The 27,133-nt window shown below is 38.7% G+C and overlaps 1 protein-coding gene across 1 annotated transcript; it reads left to right on the forward strand.

Moving 5' to 3' along the window:
- Window positions 1–24,598: 24,598 nt before the first annotated feature.
- On the forward strand, window positions 24,599–26,418 carry LOC112769963 (uncharacterized). The gene is made up of 2 exons (XM_025814402.1): window positions 24,599–25,806; window positions 25,986–26,418. Exons 1-2 carry the CDS (start codon window positions 24,599–24,601, stop codon window positions 26,416–26,418), a joined length of 1,641 nt encoding a protein of 546 aa, XP_025670187.1.
- Window positions 26,419–27,133: the final 715 nt, after the last annotated feature.

Below are 27,133 nucleotides of genomic sequence, written 5' to 3' on the forward strand. Positions count from 1 at the left end.
TTGAATTTGGCTAAAACTTCAATGTCATCACTTTTCAATCGATTGTATTTGGCAAATCCATGTTGTTTTCGTGAATTCAATCAATTGAGTAACAACAACAATTGATTGTTTTGAGGCATTCATTCGATTGAAAAGTATAAACAATCGATTGGTTTAATCTTTTTACCATTCTACCTTACAACTTTCAATCGATTGTTTTGTGATATAGTGTAAATCAATCAATTGAGTTATCATTCAATCGATTGTTTTGAAAAACCAATCAATTGAATTTCAAGGAAACACGACTTGGAAGCCATGGACGAACGTAACGAAATCAAAGTTAATTTTTTAATCAATTGGAATTATTAGGATGAATGGATGATATAATTGGTTGTTATTTTTGTATTTGATTGTTAATAAATATAATAGATAATTGATAAAATAATAATTTATAAAATAAAAAACTATTTTTATAATTAAATAAAATATATATGGTTGATTTGTAATTAAAATTAGTTCAAGGACTACGTAGCAATTGATAAAAAAACTCCAAAAACATGTTTTCTACTTGGACCACTAAGTGATCCAAAGGTTCCTGGACCACCGAAACCTGAGCCAAATAACTTATTTATAAGCTACTATTAATAAAAGTCCTTATGCTTTAAGCTCTTTTTCCAAAAGAACTTATTTAAGTCATTTACCCAAACTGGACCTAAATAGTTTCTTAAAAAGTTACAATTTGGTTTTAAAAATTATACCAGACATTAATATTACTACTTTTTAGGGGTGCACATAGGCCGGGTGAAGCCGAGTTTGATGTGACCCAGATCCGACCCGAAATATACACCGAGTCTATTTATTAGACTCGAACCCGGCTCTAGACGCGATGAAACTAATACACTTTTGGCCACAATTATATCGGGTGAAAACCGGGCCGTTAACATTACATTACGTTGATACCTTCTTCTAAGCTAACATGTAAAAATATCCAAATTTCCAAAACTCTAACCATTATTTAACATGGTAAAATTCACTTAGAAAAATATAATAAGAATCAACCCTTCTTCAAAATTAAAGTATAACCACAATCAATACTAAAGCATAACCACAATCAATACTAATATTGTCTAATAATACCAAATATTTAAATCAATACAAATAACACAATATTATACATTAGTCTAAAGTCTTATGCATTCTAAACATAAAACATTAACTTATAGTCTTATAATGACTAATAACACAAAATATTAAGGTTTATAATATTTAAATTCCACATAAGAATAGTCATGATCCATAACTAATAACACAAAATTAATTGTGCATGATGAACGGGCCACTGGACCGACTTCGGGTGACCCGAGCTATGGCCCAGACCCGATCCAAAATAATGACCGGGTCTATTTTTGAAACCCTTATCCGGCCCTAAACCGGATGAAATCACACCAAATTAATCCCTAAAATGTTCGGGACCAAGCCGGACCTTCGAACCGGACCGGATCATGTGCACCCCTACTACTTTTCACAAGTCAAAAACTAAAAAAGTTACTTTTAAAACTTTCTAAACGGCCCTTATTATATTTTGATTTTAGATTCTTAATATCTTATAGACTGCTATAAATCTAGATTCAAATTTTATTTTATTTTTTTGTAATTTTAACTTTATTACTGTGATATATTTATTTGGGCCAACCATTTTTTAATGAATTTTTTTATTGTTCTTTCTATTTTTATTATTTTTTTCTTAATTCTTACATCAATTATCATATAAAATAAATACTTTAATTTTTATAACAAATCCTAATTGAATAATATAATAGAAAAATATATACATAAAAATTAAATTATTTTAACATTTGTTTATTTTTTATTATTAAAATAATAACATATTAAATAAATTATTATAAATATGAATATTTTATATCTTATGTACTAATTTATTTTAAATGTATATATGAAGAGTATTAGAATAACTCATCTATATTATTTACGATATGTTTTTTATAATAATAAATGATGAATGATATATGAGTTTTTTTAAAAATATTTTTAATTATGGATGATATTATATAAAATTATTATTTTTAATAGAATTTTTTATTTTAATATAACATTTATTAATAAATTTTTTATTAAAAATAATTAAAAAAAAATCAACTTACCAACTATAGGAGATGAATAATGGATCCTGACATACTACTATTTACCCATTACTTGTAAACTGTAAAGGCACTAGTCCGCATGTTGAGTACGCAGAACGTCTCGGATTATTAGAAGACTAATGGAGTCAATGGACTGCGTTAGGAACTAGCAGATCTGGTCAAAATTTTTTGGTCTATATATTTAGACAAATGAATTTCATTAACGCCAAGAAGAATCAAGTTCATTCAGCCAAACCTCATTACCCACCACCCATTAATACACAAGTAATAGTAAACATGGACATCACCACCCCCAACAACATCAACAACAGATATCAATCTATCATCATTTTGAGCAATCACATTCACACACGAGTTTGGGGATAAAAAATGATGATGTTAGAAATGGTCTGTACATGACCATAGTTGCATTAATAGCAACAGCAACCTATCAGGCTGTGATTACCCCACCAGGTGGACTATGGCAGGATGATAGTGCTCTGCATCGGGCAGGAGAATCTATAATGGGTTCCCACCAGCCAAAAGCATTTGTTATCTTTGTAATTGGCAACAGCATATGCTTTTATTCTAGCTTGTTGTCCATGATTTACATATTATTGGAGTCCTCCAAGAACTACGCAATACTGGCTTCCCTATATGCCTTGTCATTTACATATGGCTTTAACGTGGCTGCCATACAACCTGACGCCGTGAGTGCTAGATGGGGAAAATTTATCTCCTTCTTCTTCTTTGTATTGACCATTTTGGGACCCTTTCTTTATAGTAAGCTGTGGAGTGCAAGCAGCAGAACACACCAGCAATCTGACCAATAATAAACCATTCAGTCAAGGCAGAACGCGGCGAATGCAGTAATGGACCACTGGCTAGTTGCTACTACTATATAAATAATGGATTAATGTTGATCTTGAAGTAGTTCTCTTTGTTGTGTATGTTCTGTCTACTGCTACGGTTATTTATCAACTTTGGTGGCACTTTCTGGTATTATTATTATTATTATTATTATTTGGTTTAGTTTTATTCATGTTACATTAGTTTCAAGTTTCGTTCGTGTGATTTCGTTATGTACTCAATTATATTGTAACCATGTTTTCAAATATCATTGTAATGGTTTTATCTTTGATAGTGTGATTTATTTTCAAATTTAATCAATCTTTTATATAAGAAATATCTTTAGTATCCATACTGATTCATGCGAAGGTATTTATAAATTTGATTAATTAATATTATTATTAATATTATTATTAATATTAATAAAAGGTTACTAACCGTTTAGTATCATTTGGTTGAAGGGACACAACTTTTTAAGGATTGTATATGTTTAAAATATTGTGTCTATTGGCTAAAGGGACACAACTCTTTAAGAATTGTGTATGTTCAAAACATTGTATCTATTGGCAATAGAAAAGACACAACCATTTATATACGTAACTAATCATAATTGCTACGTGTAATATGTATAAATAAGTCCTTGTCTACTATTTCAGATATACAAATACTAAGTGTACATTTTAATCAACTATTAAGAGATTTATTTTATTCAAGAGAGTTGAGAATTTCTTATTATTACTAATTAAGAAATTCTTAGGTTTCATTGTATCTTGGGAAAGTATTGTCATCAACCCTATAGCAACTAAGTGTGGGGACAAATATCTCTCTAAAGAAAGCGATCTAATCGTGCCTTGAAACCACTACACAAATATAAGATTTTGTCATCTTCTCATACTAATATACCCAACAATTTTAGAGAGATATTGTTGAAGATGGCACAAGATCAAAACACTACGTTCAATGTCATGAATCAAGAGTTTGTCAAATTAGATTGCTTTAATGGAACGAACTTCAACCATTGGAAAGACAAGATGATGTTTCTTCTTTCAGTTCTTAATCTTGCATATGTGATTGACCCAAAGACTACACCAATTGCTGATGCCGCTGAAAATTCCACACCGGAAGAGAAAGAAAAGATTGTTCAATTGAAAAAGAAACGTGATGAAGATACTTTTGCATGTCGAGGTCATATTCTCAATACTTTATCCGACCGACTCTATGATCTCTACATGTCAATTCAATCACCATTAGAGATTTGAAAATCTTTGGAAGAAAAGTACAATAACGAACGACAAGGAACAAATAAGTTTATTATGATGAAATATTTTGAATTTATTATGAATGATATTATGCCTGTCATGGATCAAATTCATGAATTACAAATCCTTGTAAGTAGACTTCGTGATCTACAAGTGGTGATCCCTGAATCATTACAAGTTGGAGTAATTATTTCAAAATTGCCTTCATCTTGGAATGGTTATAGGAAGAAACTTTTACATCTTGGTGAGGACTTCACAATTGAGAAATTACTAAGGCATATACGTATAGAGGAGGAAACTCGAAAACGTGATGCTGTGTATCTTTCTCAAAGTTTTAAAGTGAATCATATTGGTGAAAACAACACCAATAAGAAGAAAAGAAAGTTCTCTAAAGATTCAAAGCAATATAAGAAGAGACAAAGAGAGTGTTATCATTGTCACAATAAAGGACACTATGTTAAAGAATGTAGACTTCTAAAAAAGGAAGCACCAAAGACCAACTTAGTGGAAGAGAAGGATCTAATTGCTATGGTTGTAGAAAAAGTATAAAACATGTATATTGGCATGGTTACAGAAGTTAACATAGTGATAAACCCATATTTTATGATATATTTTGTGCCTAATTTAAATGATTTATTCAATCATTCACTTACTTATTCATGTTAATTGCATGGTTTTACTTTCCCTTCCTTATTATGTGATGTATATGAAAAACATGTTTCCTATGCTTTAAAAGTAATTATTTTAATTTCCCTTTATTACCATTCGATGCCGTGATTCGTGTGTTGAGTAATTTCAGATCTTCTAAAGCAGGAATGACTTAAAGGATGGAAAGAAAACATACAAAATTGGAAGGAAAGCATAAAACGGAATTTTTGAAGAAACTGGCAGCGACACGATCGCATGGGTGACGCGATCGCATGCCAGCGCGAAATGGCAGTGACGCGACCGCGCGCCATAAGCGAAACGCATATGACGCGGACGCATGACTGAAGCGACCGCGTGACAAGGAAAACTCCAGACGACGCGATCGCGTGACCCACGCGGATGCGTGACAGAGGCCACGCACCAGAAATTACAGAAAACGCTCCCAGCGATTTCTGAAGCCCTTTTTGGCCCAAATCCAAGTCCAGAAGGCACAGATCAGAGGTTATGAAGTGGGAGAATGCATCCATTTAGAAGAGAGTCTCCAATTAGTTAGTATTCATGAATTAGATGTAGTTTTGAGGGAGAGGTTCTCTCCTCTCTCTTTTAGGATTTAGAATTAGGATTTCTTTTGCTTTCAGGATTATCTCTTTTTATCAGGTTCAATATTCCTTTTTATTTATCTTCTCGATTTAGTTTATGAATTCTTCTATGTTACAGATTATTCTTTTGAATTAATGTTATTTGAGGTATTTTAGTTTATTATTGCTTTCTTTTATTTATATTACTGTTGCTTCCAATCTGAAGACATTTTTATTCTAGTAGATTTATTTTTCCCCTTTTGGTATTGGTTAAGAAATCAGTAACTCAGGAATTATCAAACTCAACGTGATCGATAATCGTTATCTTTGCTAATTGAATTGAACTTCAATAATCCTAATCTTTCCTTAGGGATTAACTAGGATTTGAGGATCAAACTAATTAGTCACTTGACCTTCCCTTGCTCTAGCAAGGGTTAACTGAGTGGAATTAAGATTCAATCTTCATCATCATTGATAAGGATAACTAGAATATGACTTCTAATTTCTCATACCTTGCCAAAAGTTTATTTTACAGTTATTTATCTACTTTACAGTCTTTTACTTATTTCAATTACAATTTAAATTACTTGTTCCTCATCTTAAAAACGCCAAGTTACAATCTTCATAACCAATAATAAGAACATACTTCCCTACAGTTCCTTGAGAAGACGACCCGAGGTTTAAATACTTCGGTTATCAATTTTTAAGGGGTTTGTTACTTGTGACAACCAAAACGTTTGTAAGAAAGGTTGATTGCTTGGTTTAGTAACTATACTTGCAACGAGAGTTTACTATAACTTCTAAATCATCAATCTTCCGCTCTTTCAAAATGGCGCCGTTGCCGGGGAATTGCAATTGTGTGCCTTATTATTGGTTATTGTAAATATTTTTCTTTTACTTGTTTATTTATCTTTATTTTTCTCTTTTTATTTCCATTAGCTACTATGAATCCTCACCCCTCTCGCTTTGAGTTTGGTTCTAATATTGTTGAAAGGAGTGAAAGTTATAACAGGAACATGCATCAAGGTCAGAGCAATCAAAGATGGATGGAGCCGAGAGGATCTGATCAACCATTTAGGCAACAATACCCTCCAAGATATCATGGACAAAGACCATTCTACAATGCGTACCAAGCTGATAGATATGGTGGACAACCTTGTAACTACCAACAAGTCCCACCCCATGCCTATAGACCATCCTCTCAACACAACTTCGAACCACCACACTCACAAGCTCCTTTTCACCATTCTCCACCATATGATCCTCATTTATCCCGATTTCAATCCAATTACTCCCAAACACCACCACTTTCCAATGTACCACGTCCAAATCCATCACCCCGAGAATCAGAAGTTTGCCTCAAGGAAACAGTAGACCAACTTCAAACAACCCTTTATCAACTGGAGCAAGCAATAAGTCAATTATCTTCTAGACGTTCGAACATTCAAGGACCTCCCACAACTCCATGTGGACAATCTAATGATGAGCGTAGCATGAAGAAGATACTAGAAACTCCAGTGGACAGAACAGGGCATAACTTCGTACTGGAACAAGTAGAGGAAGCTGTCATTATACAAGAAGAAGAGTTGGTTAAAGACCTAGGAGACGCTGAGCCTCCATGGGAATCCAGAGTTGTGGAGAATTCTGTCAAGGACGTTACAATTGATGCTAAGGAGGATAGTACACAACCCCCAAGGCAAGTCTTTTATGAGGAACTAGACGGAATACTCCAAGAAGCAAGTTTCCTTGATGATGATAGTCACGAGTCAAGTTCTCCTAGTAATGAACTTGCATCCGCAAGTGAATTCTCTGAGATCGAAGAATCTTCCCCAAGTGAATACGAAGATGATGCGGAGGTAGATTTCTCTCAACCTCCCGTTTATGACTTAAGTGACGAGGAAGATATAGAAGGCTTTGATCAGGATATGGATGCAATTGAAGAAGTCTGCAAGGAAGTGAAGAAATTCACAGAAGAGCACAAGGGAGTAGAACTTACAGAACCACTAGAAACACCTATCCCAAGGCCATTACCACCTAATACAAGCTTCAAGTGGGTACAATCCTTAACCCTTAGCTTTATTTTCCCACTTGAATATGGTTTGCTTGAAACAGATGGCCAGCTTAGAGCTCTCTGCGGCTTTAAGAGTAAGAGGGAAACGGCTCGCACTTAGAGCTGGTGCACAAGGATCAATAAAGTTCCATGCTTCAATTCGAAGTACACGGATTGGCATCGTGATCAATCGAATGGATCTCGGAAAACGTTTGGTCACCATGGTGAGAATCTACTTTCTAAACCGCCCGGATGGAAAAATATAGATCAAGACAAAGGCGGATCTAAAAGCAAAGTTTGGGATCCTGGAATCTATTCTGACATTCGTCACCCCAGAAGCCTGAGAATATGTTTGAAGCTGCTTAGAAGCTTTACATGCCTAGTTTGGGACTCCGGAGGCTGTTGGCATTCCAAGCATTAGTGGAGATTTCTGGACGAATTTAAGCGAAAGCCGCCATAACAGGAAGCTCATCCAATTTCCAACTTAAGAACTTTAACTAAAAGTGCTAGGTGGGAGACAACCCACCATAGTATGGTCGTTTCTTTTCAGTTTTTTATTTCGTGTAATTTATTTTTATTTCTTTTTCAATTGAACCTGAATATTATTCACTCATATTGCATACTGCATAATTGCATACCTGCATAAAAAAAAGAAGGCGTGCGACGCGACCGCATCGCTCATGCGATCGCGTCAATTGCGAAAAACAACCACCCATGCGTCCGCGTCACCCACGCGGTCGCGTGATCTGGAAATCGGCGTAAAGATCCAACGCCCAGAAAGTTGGGCTGGAATCGTGCGGCTGTTGTGCGTTTCGCACAAAAAGACCCACGCGGTCGCGTCCATGACGCGATCGCGTCACTTGCACAACATCAATCCCACGCGACAGCGTGAGCGACGCGATCGCATCGCATGGATTGCACACCACTCCAAAGGAGACAGAGAGTTGCGCTGAAACGATGCTGGAATTGTGCGTTTCGCACGATTTCCAGCGACGCGATCGCATGCCTCACGCGATCGCGTCATTCATTATTTACCCATTCCATGCGATCGCATCACTCACGCGATCGCGTCAACCCCTAATCCACCCCAGCCATGCGACCGTGTGCCCCACGCGATCGCGTGGATTCAATTTCATTAACCCCCTGTGACGCGAACCCTACCCCATCGCGCCGTCCCCTCTAACCCCCTTCTCCTTCTCTCTTCTCTGCAACCAACCACCACCATCACTCCCAGCCACCACCTCCGACCGCCGCACCACCCTACGCCGCCGCACCACCCCCAGACCTCACTGCAACGACAACCCTCCCCCTCATTCTTCCTTCTTCCTCTTCCACCCCCCTTCTCTTACCTCAACCACCGCTGCTCCCTCCGCCGCACAGCCACCGCCGTCGCTCCGTCCCAGCCGCACGACCCACCACCACCCACCACCACCCACACCCCCTTCCCTTCCATCCCCCTTAAACCCTAACCCCAATACCCTACCCAAACCCCTACCTCCGAGCAGCCCTCACCGCCGCGTCAGCCGCCACCACCAACATCCCCCAGCCACCTCTCTGCCCCACCTTCTTTCCTATGCCTTCCAGGTTCCGCCGAACGCCACCCTTCTATCAATTCATAGTTAATTACATATTTTTCTGTTCATCTTCATAATTAGGCTAGTTAGATATACATGTTGTAGTGGATTCTAGGTTGTTAGGTAGCCTAGGATGTGGTTAGTGGATTTAGGCTTGATTACTTGCGCTATTCGTGTTTTTTGCTTTATTAATTTCGCAATTCTGCTGTTGCTGTGATGTTAGTATTGTTCATATGCTGTAATTTCTTGTTTCATGCTGCTCTTTACACTGCTTTTTCATGTTCATAGTCCTCATATGTAATTGCAGCTATCTTTTTAATTCATATGAGCTATTCTGATTGCTGATTATTTTCCGGGAACATCCAATTTTAGCCGGAATGCTGTCCAATTTTCTGTAAACTGTTTTCTTTCCATTCATGTCTTGGTTTTGGCACTTTGAACTCTGCTTTACTCTACTTTTACCAAACCAATTCATGAATGCTAGGGCACGCTTTCTTATTCTTTTCAATTTCCTGGTTTATAAGATGCATCTTGGATGATTCAATTCCACTTTTTTGCTATTTCCATATGAATCATCCTTACCTTCCTTGTTTGAATATGAGTTATCTGTTGCTTTAATTTGTGAATTTTTGTTACTTAGGGAATGATCATCATGCCACTTAATCTAATCCACTTTTTACTAATTCACTAATTTTAACTTCCTAAACTCTTTTTCATTCCTAACCAACCTAACTTTCAACATATATCTTCTTGTTTTTTTTCACTATTCTCTTTCACTTTCTAACCAAGGCATGATGATGATTTTTCCTAATTAACATGAATTCTATTACATTTTGGATTGTGGATTTCTCTTCTCACTTTTCTAACTCCTATACAATTCTTAATGCACATTTACTTAACTCATTTTTCTCCTGCTCTTTTGCTATTATGTGCTTCTTTTGATTAATTGCCTACTTGTTTTCCTGTTTTTATTATATCCTGGTTTTTTATTTTTCAGGATGTCAGACACCCAAAGAAAGGGAAAGGGAAAGGCAACAACTGGAAAACGGAAAAGAGGTGAATCCTCTATGTCCATCCTGGACATCATGCATGATGACTCCTGGCGGGAGAAACACTTTACCCCGCAGGAAAAGGCTGACCAGCTACTCCCTGCTACTGATCCCATTAAGTTTTCAAACTGATACTGTGAGCTGAAGTATCCGGTGTTTGCAACCTCCAGGAACCTGTACCTGGAGAGGACTCTGAAGATCCCAGAAGAACTCCAGCAATACACCTCTGATAAGATCAAACAAAGAGGCTGGTTCTTCCTGGAGAGAAACCTGACTGAGGTTAATGCATCTTGGGTAAGGGAATTCTATTGCAATTACTTCAAAACTTCCCTAGATGTAGTGAACTTAAGAGGAAAGCAGATACTGGTCACTGAAGAGGCCATAGAGGATGTTCTGAAGTTTCTGCCTAAATTCGATCAACTGGATGGTTATCAAAAAGCTGAGGAGGACATGCGCTTCATGAAGTTTGATTGGGATGCCGTCAAGGCAAGGATAGCCCTTGACCCGACTGTTCCATGGGTCATGGGTCAGAACACCACCATGCCTAAGGGAATCAAGCGGGCATACTTGAACGATGAGGCTCGGCTATGGCATCAGATCTTAAGCAACTTTATTATGCCGAGTACTCACGAGACGGAGCTACCTGCCGCTATGATCACCCTCCTATGGTGTGTGATGGAGGGTAAGGACCTGTACCTGCCACGCTTCATTCGGTACTACATGGCCAGGGTCCACGTCCAAGGCACTCTCCCCTTTCCATATCTGATTACACAGCTTGGCCGTCGAGCTGACGTGCCTTGGGAGGATGCTGATGAAAAGCCACCTGCTGCAGAATACAAGAAAATTATACCTCACAGTAGGAACTTTCTGGCTTTGGGCTATAGACCTCCATTCCTCACTCCTACTGATGAGACAGCCACACCATCTGCCGGCCCCTCTTCCTCTACAGCTACCCCAGCTACCCCTGCTACCACCACTGCACCTCCACCTGCCTCAGAGCCAGTTTATCACTTAGTGCACCGCCTGTTTCAGCAGCTAGACCAGATGGAGCGCCGCAACTGGCGGCGATACGAGAGATCTGAGCGTCGCAGCAAGCGACGCTATGAGCACCTAAAGCTGTTGATACGTTCTGACGATGACATCCCCTCCGAGCCTGACACACCATCAGAGCCATCTGAGGAGGAGGCGGATGATCACGAGGTGGATACCCATCCATAGACAGAGGCTGTGCAGGTAGGCACGGAGCAGGCTGCATCACAGAGAGAGACCCCGCCTCAGATTCAGGCTGCAGACCCAGAGGTCCCATCCAGTCAGCACCTCCTCTGCAGCAGGCAGATCCTCAGACTACCACCACAGAGACTCCAGCTACCCACCCTTCCAGTGATGACACCCCTTCACACCCTGCTTGAGTGAGCATCAGGGACGATGCTTCATTTTAAGTGTGGGGAGGTCGCCATCTCTGGCGTATTTTTTTAGTGAACCACTACAGACTCTTTTTATTTTATTTTGCTATCTTTCTGTATTTTTCTCTTTTATTTTTATTTTTATTTTCTCAGTACTTATACATTGCTATTTTCATGTATTTTTACTCTATTTCTGCATTTTGCACCTTAGTTCATATTTTAGCTAGTTAGTTTAGTTGCAATTCTAACTTATTAGTTATAGAAAATATGGATTAATTAGTATAGTTTACCCTTTTTAGCATAAGATAACTTAGTTTAAATTGAAAAAAATAAAAAGGAAGTAAACTAGAGACTTGAACAGAATAAAAACAACCCACACCTTGTATATATAGTATTGCATGTTAGTTAGTTAACAACATTTCATCAAGGAGAAACACTAAAACTTTAGAGCCACCTTAAGAATTACATTGAGAATAATGGGAACTCTTAACTTTTACTTGCATGACATATATAACTGATATATGATTTTTGAGTTAGAGAATACACAGCCTGTGAATTTTGAGCTTAATTGCATGGTTACATTTAAACCATCATATTTTATTCCTGTGTGTTCCACCCTTCTTTTTTATTCTGATGTTCTTTACTTTGTTTTAATCTATATGTCCGATTGTAGAATATAGATACATACCAAGAAAGTGATTGAGGCCATTGTTTGATTCTAGCTCACTATTCCCAAATTAGCCTACCTTTTACATCACCCTTGTTAGCCCCCTTGAGCCTTTAAATTCCCTCTTGTTTTATAACCACATTACTAGCCTTAAGTAGAAAAACAAAATAAAATCCCAAGTTGAATCATTGGTTAGCTTAAGATAGAAATTATGTATTGTGTAAGTGTGAGAAACCTATTGGGAACATGGATGATAAAAACAAAGGGTAGAAAGTTAAAAAAAAATAAAATAATTTAAAATAAAAAAAATTGGAAGGCATGCTCATGTGAAATCAAAATAATTGAATTACCACGTGCATTAAAAAAAATTTTATATTTCAGTATTTGAATAAAGGGGATACAAAAGAATTCCCCAATTGCAAAATAAAATAATGCACATAGGATAAAAATTAAAATTAAGGCATGAGCATGTAACATCAAAAGTGGGAGAAATATGGGAAAATAGGTAAAGAAGCTGTGCTTTACAAAATATGTATGTTAGGTGAGATCTTAGACTAATCAAGGATTCACTTAATTAGCTCGCTTAGCCTTATACATATACCCTTACCTTTACCTTGGCCCCATTACAACCTTAATTAAAGACCTCATGATTTTTGTATGCCTATATTCTATAATTGTTGATTGGTTAGATGAAGAACAAAGTTATAGAAAATAAGAATAAAAAGAAGAATAGAGTGATTAACCCAATAAACACTGAGTGACTAGAGAGTAAACACAAAATCCAGTAAGGGTTCAATAGCTCATCAACATATATCTATGCTTAAATTATTAATTGTCTTGCAAGTTTATAAAATATTTTTCTTTCCCATCTCAATTGTAAAAGTGCTTTATCATTATCTAAGGTTTGGCTATACTATATGATCCCTTGAGAATGTGAATTAATTTAACTACATGTAAGTTTTATATACAAGTGAATAAAAATTAGAATTGCATGATTTATTTAGATGGTTGCATTTAGGATAAATTGCATTGCATGAGATTCCACCACTTCAACCTTACCTTACTCTTTATCTTGGATTTAGCATGAGGACATGCTATTGTTTAAGTGTGGGGAGGTTGATAAACCCATATTTTATGATATATTTTGTGCCTAATTTAAATGATTTATTCAATCCTTCACTCACTTATTCATGTTAATTGCATGGTTTTACTTTTCCTTCCTTATTATGTGATGTATGTGAAAAACATGTTTCCTATGCTTTAAAAGTAATTATTTTAATTTCCCTTTATTACCAATCGATGCCGTGATTTGTGTGTTGAGTAATTTCAGATCTTCTAAGGCAGGAATGACTTAAAGGATGGAAAGGAAACATACAAAATTGGAAGGAAAGCATAAAACGGAATTTTTGAAGAAACTGGCAGCGACGCGATCACAAGGGTGACGCGATCGCATGCCAGCGCGAAATGGCAGTGACACGACTGCGTGATTGACGCGGACGCATGACTGAAGCGACCGCGTGACAAGGAAAACTCCAGACGACGCGACTGAGTGACCCACGCAGACGCGTGACAGAGGCTACGCACCAAAAATTACAGAAAATACTCCCAGCGATTTCTGAAACCTTTTTTGACCCAAATCCAAGTCCAGAAGGCACAGATCAGAGGTTATGAAGTGGGAAATGCATCCATTCAGAAGAGAGTCTCCAATTAGTTAGTATTCATGAATTAGATGTAGTTTTGTGGGAGAGGTTCTCTCCTCTCTCTTTTAGAATTTAGAATTAGGATTTCTTTTGCTTTCAGGATTATCTCTTTTTATCAGGTTCAATATTCCTTTTTATTTATCTTCTCGATTTAGTTTATGAATTCTTCTATGTTACAGATTATTCTTTTGAATTAATGTTATTTGAGGTATTTCAGTTTATTATTGCTTTCTTTTATTTATATTACTGTTGCTTCCAATCTGAAGACATTTTTATTCTAGTAGATTTATTTTTCCCCTTTTGGTCTTGGTTAAGAAATCAGTAACTCAGGAATTATCAAACTCAACGTGATCGATAATCGTTATTTTTGCTAATTGAATTGAACTTCAATAATCCTAATCTTTCCTTAGGGATTAACTAGGATTTGAGGATCAAACTAATTAGTCACTTGACCTTCCCTTGCTCTAGCAAGGGTTAACTGAGTGGAATTAAGATTCAATCTTCATCATCATTGATAAGGATAACTAGAATATGACTTCTAATTTCTCATACCTTGCCAAAAGTTTATTTTACAGTTATTTATCTACTTTACAGTCTTTTACTTATTTCAATTACAATTTAAATTACTTTTTCCTCATCTTAAAATCCCCAAGTTACAATCTTCATAACCAATAATAAGAACATACTTCCCTGCAGTTCCTTGAGAAGACGACCCGAGGTTTAAATACTTCGGTTATCAATTTTTAAGGGGTTTGTTACTTGTGACAACCAAAATGTTTGTAAGAAAGGTTGATTGCTTGATTTAGTAACTATACTTGCAACGAGAGTTTACTATAACTTCTAAACCATCAATCTTTTGCTCTTTCACATAGCAACACAAGAAAAATCACTTGAATGGTGGTTAGATTCAGGGGCTACTGTTCACGTTTGCAATGATCGCAACCAATTCAAAATATATGAAGAAGTGAACAATAGAGAGGTCTTAATGGGCAATGACAACTCAGCCAAAGTTTGTGGTCAAGGAACAGTGGAATTGAATTTTACATCTGGAAAGAAATTAAGTTTAATAAATGTACTTCATGTTCCAGATTTGAGAAAAAATTTAGTTTCTGTTAGTCTCTTGTGTAAGAAAGAATTCAAAGTTGTAATGGAATCCGATAAAGTGATCTTGCTTAAGAATGATGTATTCGTAGGAAAAGGATATTGTACTGAAGGCATGTTTAAACTTAGTATTAATAAAGTGAATGTTTCATTGTATGTTGTTGATTCTTGTGATTTATGGCATAGTAGATTAGCACACTTAAATTACAAATCAATTGAATATATGCAAAAGAATAACTATATTGATCTTAGTAACAAGGATTTTAATAAGAAATATGATATTTGCATACAATCCAAAATTACTAAGAAACCTTTTCCTAAAGTTGAAAGAAATATACATTTATTGGAGTTGATTCATAGTGATATTTGTGAACTAAATGGCAATATTACTAGAGGAGGAAAAAGATACTTTATAACTTTTATTGATGATTATTCTAGATTTACTTATGTGTATTTGCTTAGAAATAAAGATGAAGCTTTTGAAATGTTTAAAAAATATAAAATAGAAGTAGAAAATATGCATAATAAGAAAATAAAAGTTCTTCGTAGTGATCGAGGTGGAGAATATTTTTCTAATGAATTTGATCACTTTTGTGAATTACATGGTATTGTGCATGAATCTTCCGCTCCATATACTCCACAATAAAATGGTTTGGCGGAAAGAAAAAACCGTACGTTAGTGGATATGGTTAATTCAATGTTACTAAATGCAAAATTGCCTTACCTTACAATTTGTGGGGTGAAGCATTATTGGCATCATGTCATATCCATAATAGGATGCCATCAAGACATAGAAAAGTTTCTCCTTATGAAATTTGGAAAGGAAGGAAACCTAATTTAAATTATCTTAAAGTGTAGGGGTGTTTAGCCTTTTATCGAGTTTCTGATCAAAAGAGAACCAAATTGGGGCCAAGAGCCATAAAAGGCACTTTTATAGGATATGCTCAAAATTCTAAAGCATATAGAATTTTAGACTTAGTGTCTAATGTAGTTGTTGAATCAAGAGAAGTAGAATTTATTGAAAATAAATTTATCAATGATTCAACTTCTAATTTAGAGTATCCCCAAAATGATACTAATATTTCACAAGAAATAAATAATCAAAATAATAAACGTCTAAGCGACAAAGAGTTGATTGAACCAAGGAAGAGCTTGAGAGTAAGAAAAGAAAAGGACTTGGGTCCAGATTTTATTTCTTCTCAGGCTATCACCTTTTTGGTAGAAGGAACTAGAAATTCTGTAACAAACAAGATTCCTATTGTTATGAACATAGAGGGTGATCCTCAAACATTCAAAGAGGCTATGGCTTCAAGGGATTCTGCCTTTTGGAAAGAAGCAATAAATGATGAAATGGACTCAATATTATTTAACAATACTTGGATCTTGATTGATTTGCCTCCAGGATCAAAGCCTATAGGATGTAAGTGGGTATTTAGAAAAAAGTATAATACTAATGGTTCATTACAAACCTTTAAAGCAAGGTTAGTGGCCAAGGGGTTTAGACAACAAGAAGGTCTAAACTATTTTGATGCCTACGCACCTGTGGCAAGAATGACTTGGGTGTATTTGTTTGAGATAAAAATGGGAGAAAGAAAAAGGGAGGGAAAGAAATAGGAAGAAAAATAGTTATTTTCCCTTGTTTGGTTGAGGAGAGAAATGGGAGAGAAAGGAAAATGGATGGAAAAACATTGGTGGGATCCACCAATTTTTTTTTTCTTCCAACAATGGAGAGAAAATGGAGAGAAAATTAAATCTCTCTCTACTTCCAATATTACCCTTTTACTTTTTTCTATATCATTTATAATATAAGGATAAAATTGTCTTTTTATAACATTTTTTTCTTTCTTATTTTCCTTTCATCCAAACACATCTAAGGAAAATAAAAATCCACTCAATTTCTTTCCTTTCCTTTCTTTCCTTTCTATTTCTTTCCTCTCTATTTCTTTCCTTTCAACCAAACATGGGCTCTTATAGCATTAGCATCCATACATAAGCTTCATATACATCAAATGGATGTTAAAACAGCTTTTCTAAATGGAGATCTTAATGAAGAAATTTATATGGAGCAACTAGAAGGCTATGTGCTACCCGGAAATGAAAAGAAAGTTTACAAATTAATTAAGTCTTTGTATGGGCTAAAACAAGCGCCTAAACAATGGCATGAGAAGTTTGATTCAGTAGAGTTATCAAATGACTTCTCACATAATAGTGCAAATAAATATATTTACTCAAAATTTACTAAAGATTATGGAGTAATTATTTGTTTATATGTTGATGATATGTTAATTATCTGAACAAATTTAGAAGGAATTCGTATAACGAAGGAGTATCTAACTTCTAAATTCAAGATGAATGATTTGAATGAAGTTGATACAATATTAGGCATAAAGGTGCATAAGAATGAAGTTGGCTTTACTTTAAGTCAATCTCATTATCTCAAAAAGGTATTGGAAAAGTTTGATCATCTTACAATTAAAGAATCCAATACGCCGTATGATCCTAATCTTAAATTAGAAGGAAACATGGGAAGACCTATAGCACAATTAGAATATGCTAGTGCTATAGAAAGTTTAATGTATGTAATGCATTGTACGAGACCTGATATAGCATTTGCTGTGTGCAAATTATCAAGGTTTACAGGAAAGCCTAGCAATCAACATTAGAAAGCTATAACAAGAGTTCTTGGTTATCTCAAGAAAACCATAAACTTGGGATTACATTATAGTGATTATCCCGCAGTTTTAGAAGGTTATTTCGACGCAAGTTGGATTACAAATCTTAGTGATAACAAATCCACTTCAGGATGGATTTTCACCATAGGTGATGGAGTAATAAGTTGGGCCTCAAAGAACAAACATGTATTACACATTCTACTATGGAGGCTGAGTTTGTAGCTTTATCAGCCGCAGGTAAAGAAGCGGAATGGTTAAGAAATTTGTCATATGATATAAAGCTGTGGTCACAGCAGACGACAGCCATTTCAATCTTCTGTGATAGTGAATCAACCATGTCTCGAGCATATAATAAGGTTTATAATGGAAAGTTGTGAGGCATATAAGTTTGAGACATGAATTTGTGAGGCAACTAATAGATGATGGTGTAATTACCATCACTTATGTAAGATCTCAAGGAAATTTAGCAGACCCTTTGACTTAAGATTTGTTAAGGGATAAAATCAAAGAAACTACTGCTAAAATGGGATTAAAACCTATTATTGCTAAATGATGGGAACCCAACCTTATTCTAGTAGACCACTAGTTTCAAGGTTTAATGGGTAATAACAAGTTATTTAGCAATTGGAGCACTAAGGTATAGGATTTAATGCTATTTACAATAAATTAGGAGGGTGAGTTTAAAATTCTTAATGGAATGATAATATTATCTATCAAAAGATTCCACCTATATGAATATAAGAGTGGTGCCGCTCTAATCGAGAATTTTAGAGGTTTTATTCTCGTAAATATTCATGAAACCAGGATGAGCACAAGGCCATATAAGTGCTTAAAATTGTAAACTCTTGAACTTGGAAGGTATAAGTAATGTGTGTGATTTTTGGTACTAGCATATGGAGAATAGGTTTAATTGATTAGACACCTATTACTTCGTTAGAACTTTAAAATTTATACTAAAAGAATGTTTAATCTTAGTGACACATTCTTTATGCATATACTTATATGACATTTAAAATTTTGTAAATAGTGGGGGATTGAAGGGTATTTACAAATTTGATTAATTAATATTATTATTAATATTATTATTAATATTAATAAACGGTTACTAACCGTTTATTACCATTTGGTTGAAGGGATACAACCTTTTAAGGATTGTGTATGTTCAAAATATTGTGTCTATTGGCTAAAATGACACAACTCTTTAAGAATTGTGTATGTTCAAAATATTGTATCTATTGGCAATAGAAAATATACAACCATTTGTATACGTAACTAATCATAATTGCTACGTGCAATATGTATAAATAAGTCCTTATCCACTATTTCAGATATACAAATACTAAGTGTACATTTTAATCAACTATTAAGAGATTTATTTTGTTCAAGAGAGTTGAAAATTTCTTACTATTGCTAATTAAGAAATTCTTAGGTTTCATTGTATTTTGGGAGAGTATTGTCATCTTCTCTATAGCAACTAAGTATGGGAACAAATATCTCTCTAGAAAAAACGATCTAATCGTACCTTAAAACCACTACACAAATATAAGATTTTATCATCTTCTCATACTAATATACCGAACACATTCAAGATAATGTGAATTTTAATTATTACATCTAACCTATAGAATAAAAAAAAAGACATCTTTAGTATTTTCAATTTCTTTGTTGGTTTATATTAATGTGCCAAAACAGGTCTATACGGCCAGCTTGACTAATCCACCAGAAATGGTAGATTGGATTAAGAAATCAAGTCTGTCAAAAAAAAAAAAAAAAACACACACACACATTTTGACAAGCCTGCTTAACTATTATCAGCACAAGGACACCATACAGTGCGTGGTTGAGTCTTGTCCTAATAGCAAATACATTTGCTTCCTAAAAGTGTCATATAGGTTTGAATTCCTCTTGATAAAAAGTAAAGTTTAAGTCTCTCTTATTAAAAAAAAAGACGTTTTAATTTTAAGATATGACATGATATTAAGAATAAAATATAAAATTAATATTTTTATATTTTATTTGATGATAATTAAATTACATATAAAAAAATAAATTATTAAAGTTTAATTTATTTTTTTTATACAAAAAATAAAAAATAAAAGTATAATAATTTAGAATATAATTATGAAAAATGTTAGATATATTAAAAAAAACAAAAAATAAATTACATTTTTTGTTAATATTTTTAAATTTTTTTTTGTCAAAAATAACACATATATACTAATTCATCATCTTTAAATACAATATCTGTATTGTATTTATATTTATATTTTATTTAACATATATAATTATACGTATGTTTATGTTCTTGTCCCAATGTGTCTTATGCTTATGCTTGTAAATAAATATAGCTCTAATGTGTGTGAATCATGGGTGTATATGTTGTGTTGACAAAAGAAATATATATGATTAATAAAGAGTTATGCTACATGTACACTAAAATTAACTACCAGTATAAAATATATGCTAGAATATAAATAAATATTGAAAATAAATTAAACCACACATGTATTTTGTAAGATCCAAAACTTTTGGAAGATCTTATTATGAGTCAATTTCAATTTATTTATTCATTAAAAATTTTAATATCAGAAATTATTTTATTAAAGTTAATTAAGTCAGGTTTTGACAATTAAAATAAAAATTTTATTTGATCTCATTATTATTGAATGATTTTCTATATTTGAATTATAAAACTTCGCAATTGTAAAAGAATAAGAATTTTATACGATTTAATTTAAATAATTGATAGTTTGAAATTCAATACTTTAATCTTTATAAATAAAGAAAATTAGTTACATTATCTTGTATTTTAAATTAGAATACTTGATTGAGAATTAATTAGTAAATTGATAATTAAATAATATCTTTAAAGTAATTTTTGAAAATTGTTACGGACTGACAGTCCAGCCCAAGAAACCGCCGGGTTGGGGCACCGCCCCACCCAAACCCAAGGAGCCCTAACGGATCCCTTCGGGTCGGTTAGCCATAATCGACCCAGAGACCAACCACCTCACAACCGCGCCACTAGCCGGGTCGGAACCCCCAGGGTCGGTACCCAAGGTACCGACCCCCCAGTACGGACGACCCGCATGCGTGGAAAGTGACAGCTCAAACTCTCCACCAATGGGCCAAGCCACCACTAGGCCAACCCAACACACAATATAAGGGGAAAGGACAGCTCTCCCCCAAGGTACGTCACATCCTTACCTAACTCTGCCACCCTCAGTACGGACTCTGACTTGATCGTCGGAGTGTCCTTGCAGGTGGCCACCCCCTCACTCCGCTCGCTCCCCAACGTTGCCGGAACCCGCTCCGCACTCGCCCGGGATCTCTCTCTCTCCTTATCATCATTCATCGACAACCCGATTACCCGAGAAACCCAGGTAACGAATATTGGCGCCGTCTGTGGGGATCCCGACGTAGACATGGAGTGGCACATCACCTCGGAGGAGCTCTGCGAAGGTGGCGGAGCCCGCTTTAGTAGAGCGAGCTCGACGGCCTGGAACGCCGAGCACCCGAGGCCGTCCGTTCAGCCCAACCAAATGTATACCCAGACCCCCGAGAGGCGCCGCCCTTTCGGTGGGACAGGAGCCGACAGCGCCAGGATCATGCAAGAACTCAGGCACAGGGTTCAGAACTTGGAGCGGGAGCTGGCGGCAAGGGACCAATCCCAGGGAAACGCCGGCCACTCACACGGCGGCGCTAGCCAGTCCCACGCCCGCACCCACTCCCCCTCACATGTACACAACAGCCAAGCAAGAAGCCTAACAAGGCGCGAAGAGACACACACACAAGCGACCTCCAAACCCACCCGAAGCAAGTCGGAAGGCCGTTGGGGGTCCCAGAAAGAGGAGCACCGTAAGAGAGAAAACCCTATCATCATAAGGGCAACCCCTTTTCATCCCTCAATCCTCAAGGTCCGGCTCCCGAGGAACTTCGATAAGCCAACGGACATGAGGTATGATGGGACCAAGGATCCCCAGGAACATGTCACGACTTTCGAAGCAAGAATGAATCTGGAAGGAGTAGGCGACGAAGTCAGATGCCGGGCGTTTCCTGTAACACTGGCCGGCCCGACAATCCGGTGGTTCAACACTCTCCCACAAGGATCTATCACGACTTTCGCAGACATCTCCCAGAAGTTTCTAGCATGGTTCACGACGCGCATAGCAAAGGTGAAACACCCGATCAACCTGTTAGGGGTCACCCAGAAACCCGGCGAACCAACCAGGAAGTTCCTGGACCGGTTTAACGACGAGTGCCTGGAAATCGACGGCCTCACGAACTCGGTCGCTAGCCTATGCCTAACGAACGGCCTATTGAATGAGGACTTTAGGAAACACCTAACAACCAGGCCTTTATGGACCATGCAAGAAATCCAGAGCATAGCCAAGGAGTACATCAATGACGAAGAGGTCAGCCAGGTTGTGGCGGCCAATAAACGGCAGCCACCCAACCCGCCACCTCGGCATGCGCACCAGACTGAAAGGTACAAGGAAACTCCTAGAGACATCACCCTAAACAAACTACCCAAGCAACCACGGGTAGGGAGGTTCACAAACTACACGTCACTCACAGCGCCTATAATAGAGGTCTACCAGCAGATTGCAGACAAAGGAATCCTATCCAGACCAAGACCCCTGAAGGAGAGAACGGGAGGCAACAAAAGCCTTTACTGCGATTACCACAAAGGGTTTGGTCACAAGACCCAGGACTGCTTTGACCTCAAAGATTCCTTGGAACAAGCCATCAGGGAGGGGAAACTAAACGAGTTCTCCCGGCTCATTAAGGAGCCGAGGAGACGGGAAAGAGAACACTCCGAGGAAGACCGAAATCGGGCCATCAAGCCTAGGCAAGAACCTCCAGGGGACACCAACAACCCAGCCTTTGTGGTTAACGTCGTAGTTGGACGAGATAGTCCCCCTAAGTCCAAATCAGCAACAAGGAAAGATTCCCGGGTGCTCTCCATCTCAACAGAGAGCCCCACTGCCAGCAGGAAGCCCCCCACCATATCATTTGGCTTAGAAGACAAATGGTTCAATGACCTTCCCGAGAACCCCCCATGGTAGTCACAGTAATGATTGGAACGGGACTGGTCAAGCGCATCCTCGTCGACACGGGAGCCGACTCAAATATCCTATTCAGAAATGTCTTCGACGCCATGGGACTCAAGGAATCCGACCTCCAAAATCACCAACATGGAGTCATGGGACCCGGCGACAATTTTATCAAACCCGACGGGACGATCTCCCTCCCAATCAGCCTAGGAACTAGCGATGCCAGGAGATCGGTTATGGCAGATTTCGTAGTCCTAAGAGACTCCACTGCCTATAACATCATCCTAGGGAGGAAGACCATCAACGAGTTCTCAGCTGTAATATGCACCAAGTTCCTAACAATGAAGTTCATAACGGACAAGGGAACGGTTGGTTCCATAAGGGGAGACCTAGAAACGGCAGTCGCTTGCGACAACGCCAGTCTCTCCTTAAGGAGAGAGTCCAAAAAAGCAGCTGGCGTGTTCCTAGCAGACCTGGACGCCCGAATAGAGAACAAACCAAGACCTGAACCAGAGGGAGACATGGAGAAATTTCAGATAGGGAAGTCGGTAGAGCAATTCACCTTCATTAACAGGAATCTTCCCCATGAACTAAAAGGCCCCTTCATTGAAGTCGTAAGGGCAAACAGCGACCTCTTCGCGTGGACCCCATCCGACATGCCGGGGTTGGACCCTGAAGTCATGTCTCACCGACTGGCCATAAAACCCGGAGCCAAACTGGTAGCCCAGCGAAGAAGGAAGATGTCGCAGGAAAGAGCTGAGGAAGTCGCTAAGCAAACAACAGGGCTGCTAGAAGCAGGGTTCATCAAGGAACTCGAGTACTCGACATGGCTGTCCAACGTTGTCTTGGTCAGGAAAGCCAGTGGGAAATGGAGGATGTGCGTAGACTACTCCGACTTGAACAAAGCATGTCCCAAGGACTCTTTTCCCCTCCCCAACATCGACACTCTGGTAGACTCGACAGCGGGATATCGATTTTTCAGCTTCATGGACACCTATTCCGGATACAACCAAATCCCGATGCACCGACCTGACGAGGACAAAACTGCGTTTATAACCCCAGGGGTCACCTACTGCTACAAAGTAATGCCCTTTGGACTAAAGAACGCAGAGGCCACCTACCAGAGATTGATGAGCAGAGTCTTCCACGACCTCATCGGCAAGACGGTGGAGGTATATATCGACGATATACTCGTAAAAATGGCAGAACCGGGCCAACTGATAAAAGACCTCCAGGCCGTCTTTGAGGCACTAAGGAAATACAAAATGCGACTCAATCCGCTCAAATGCGCATTCGCCATGGAAGCAGGAAAATTCCTAGGATACATGATAACCCAGAGAGGTGTGGAAGCCAACCCGGATAAGTGTGAAGCCGTCCTCAAAATGACAAGTCCTGGGTGCATCAAAGACGTACAACGGCTGATCGGGAGGCTCACAGCCCTATCTCGGTTCCTCGGAGCATCTGCAGAAAGAGCCGCCCCGTTCTTTAACCTAATGAAGAGAGGAATCACCTTTGAATGGACCCAGGAGTGCGAAGAGGCATTCGAGCACTTTAAAAGGATACTCTCGGAACCTTCCGTACTCAGCAAACCCAGGAAAGATGAGCCTCTATACCTCTACTTGGCCGTGACCACGCAAGCAATGGCCGCGGTACTAGTCAGAGAGGAAGATAAGACCCAACGACCAGTATACTTCATCAGCAAAACACTTCAAGGGGCAGAGACAAGATACACAAAGCTGGAGAAGCTAGCCTATGCCCTACTAATCTCATCAAGAAGACTGAAACAATATTTTCAAGGACACACAATCATCCTAAGGACCGACCAAGCCATCTGACAAGTCCTCCAGAAACCCGACCTGACGGGAAGGATGATGGCATGTGCAGTAGAGCTATCCCAATACGACTTACAATATGAACCAAGGCAAGCAATCAAAGCCCAAGCCATGGCCGACTTCCTCGTAGAGGTCACAGGGGAAGCACCCGACGTACCGAACACACGGTGGAAGCTCCATGTTGATGGAGCATCCAATCAAACGTTCGGAGGAGCTGGAATTATCCTCGAGAACTCAGCTGGCATAGCCTTCGAGCAATCCATCAAGTTCGAATTTCCAGTCTCCAACAACCAAGCCGAGTATGAAGCTTTGATAGGGGGACTGATGCTAGCCAAAGAAGTCGGAGCATCAAGATTGGAAGTCAACAGCGACTCCCAAGTCGTCACTTCCCAAGTAAACGGCAGCTATCAGGCCAGGGACGCGCTGCTACAGAAATACTTGGAAAAAGTAAAAGAACTATGCAAAGGCTTCAAGGAAGTAACAATCCAGAATGTTCCTAGAGAAACGAACGCCCGAGCCGACCTCCTCTCCAAGCTCGCAAGCACTAAACCCGGCACGGGAAACAGATCTCTGATCCAAGGGCTGGCAACAGAACCTGCGATTGTCATGTGCGCAACCCAAGCTCCAAACCCACCCTCGTGGTTAGACCCGATCTCCCGATATCTAGAGCACGCAGAAACACCTCCCAACCAAAAGGAGGCGGAATTTATCAAAAGGGAGGCCCCCAAGTACACGATCATACAGGGACAGCTGTACAAGCGAGGGCTCCACCAACCACTATTAAAATGCCTGTGCCCCGACCAGACAGACTATGTCCTGAGGGAGGTACACGAGGGGTGTTGTGGTCACCATATCGGGGAAAGATCTCTAGCAAGAAAAATCATCAGGGCAGGATACTACTGGCCCACCATGATGTCAGATGCTCAGGAATTCGTAAAGAATTGTAAAAAATGCCAGGAGAATGCCAACTTCCACAAAGCGCCTCCCGAGGAACTCAATCTAATGTTGGCCCCCCAACCTTTCGCCCAGTGGGGAGTCGACCTCCTGGGCCCATTTCCCCCAGGACCTGGGCAGGTGAAATACTTAATAGTAGCAATAGATTATTTCACCAAGTGGGTAGAAGCAGAACCATTAGCCAGCATATCCGCAGCGAACTGCCAAAAGTTCATGTGGAAACAAGTGGTCACAAGATTCGGGATACCGGAAGCCATCATATCGGACAATGGGACCCAGTTCACCGACAAGAAGTTCAAAGGATTCTTAGAAGGACTAGGGATCAAGCAAAAGTTCTCCTCAGTCGAACACCCTCAAACCAACGACCAAGTCAAAGCGGCAACAAAGTTATCCTAAAGGGGTTGAAAAAACGACTCGAGGGGAAAAAGGGCTCATGGGCAGAAGAACTAGCCCCAGTACTATGGTCGTACAGGACCACCCCCCAGTCATCCACCAGGGAAACCCCTTTCCGACTCACGTACGGGGTCGACGCCGTCATCCCAGTCGAGATCAGGGAACCGAGTCCAAGGCTGCTCCTCGGTGGGAGTAGCGAGGCCGTTGAAAAAGACCTAGCCGACGAGACGAGGCAAATGGCCCACCTGGCGGAAGCAGCTATCAAGCAGAGAGTAGCCCTCAGATACAATGGCAAAGTACTGAAAATAAACCTGGGAGAAGGCGACCTGGTCCTACGACGAAACGACATAGGCCCACCGACACCAGGAGAAGGCAAGCTAGCCGCAAACTGGGAAGGACCTTACAGAGTAAAAGAAGTCCTCGGCAAAAGGAGCTACAAGCTAGAAAGGTTGAATGGGAACGAAGTACCGAGAACATGGAACATGGCGAACCTCAGAAGGTTCTACTCGTAAGAAGGGGCGGCCAACGTGACCCCAACCCCCGTTCCCATGTTCCACTTTTACGATTTCTTTTATGCTTTATGTGAATACCTACCTTTGTTTAAATTTGTTTATGCATTACAAATCCCTTTGTCTAACAGAATGATAAGTTTATCTTTTGCAAGTTCATGCTATCCCAAGCCTCAAATAAAACGCAGCGTGAAACGGTCGACCTAACGGTGACCCGAGACTGATCACCCCGGGAACCATAAGGGACCAAAAAACGGCCCAAAGAAAAGCAAAAATGATAATAAACGAACAGAAGCAAAAAAGCCACGACGGCCCGAACATACGGAATAAAAAGTAATGACCACGACGGCCCGAATAAAATCCAACAAAAAGCACAAAGAAGTGTTCAAATACAACTAAAAGGCGCCCACCAACGGGCCCAAAATGATGAACATTACAAAATAAACAATGTTAGATCCTAACAAATCAAAGGATGTCAACAATCTTCCCACCTTCCACAGTCTTCATCACGCCAACCTGAGAGAGATCAAGGTCGGGAGCCAGCACCGCCACCTGTAGCTTTATCCCCTCCTCGGTCAGCTTAACGGCATCACGAGCTCCCCTGGCAAGATCTTTGTTTCTCTTCTTTAGGGCCGCTACCTCCCGAGCAGCCGCCTCCGCCGAACTCTCGGACAACTTCAACTTCTCTTCCAGCTCCTCAACCCTTTTCTTCACGGCT

The sequence above is a fragment of the Arachis hypogaea genome, chromosome 18 (genome assembly GCF_003086295.3).
Source record: "Arachis hypogaea cultivar Tifrunner chromosome 18, arahy.Tifrunner.gnm2.J5K5, whole genome shotgun sequence".
NCBI classification, from domain to species: domain Eukaryota; kingdom Viridiplantae; phylum Streptophyta; class Magnoliopsida; order Fabales; family Fabaceae; genus Arachis; species Arachis hypogaea.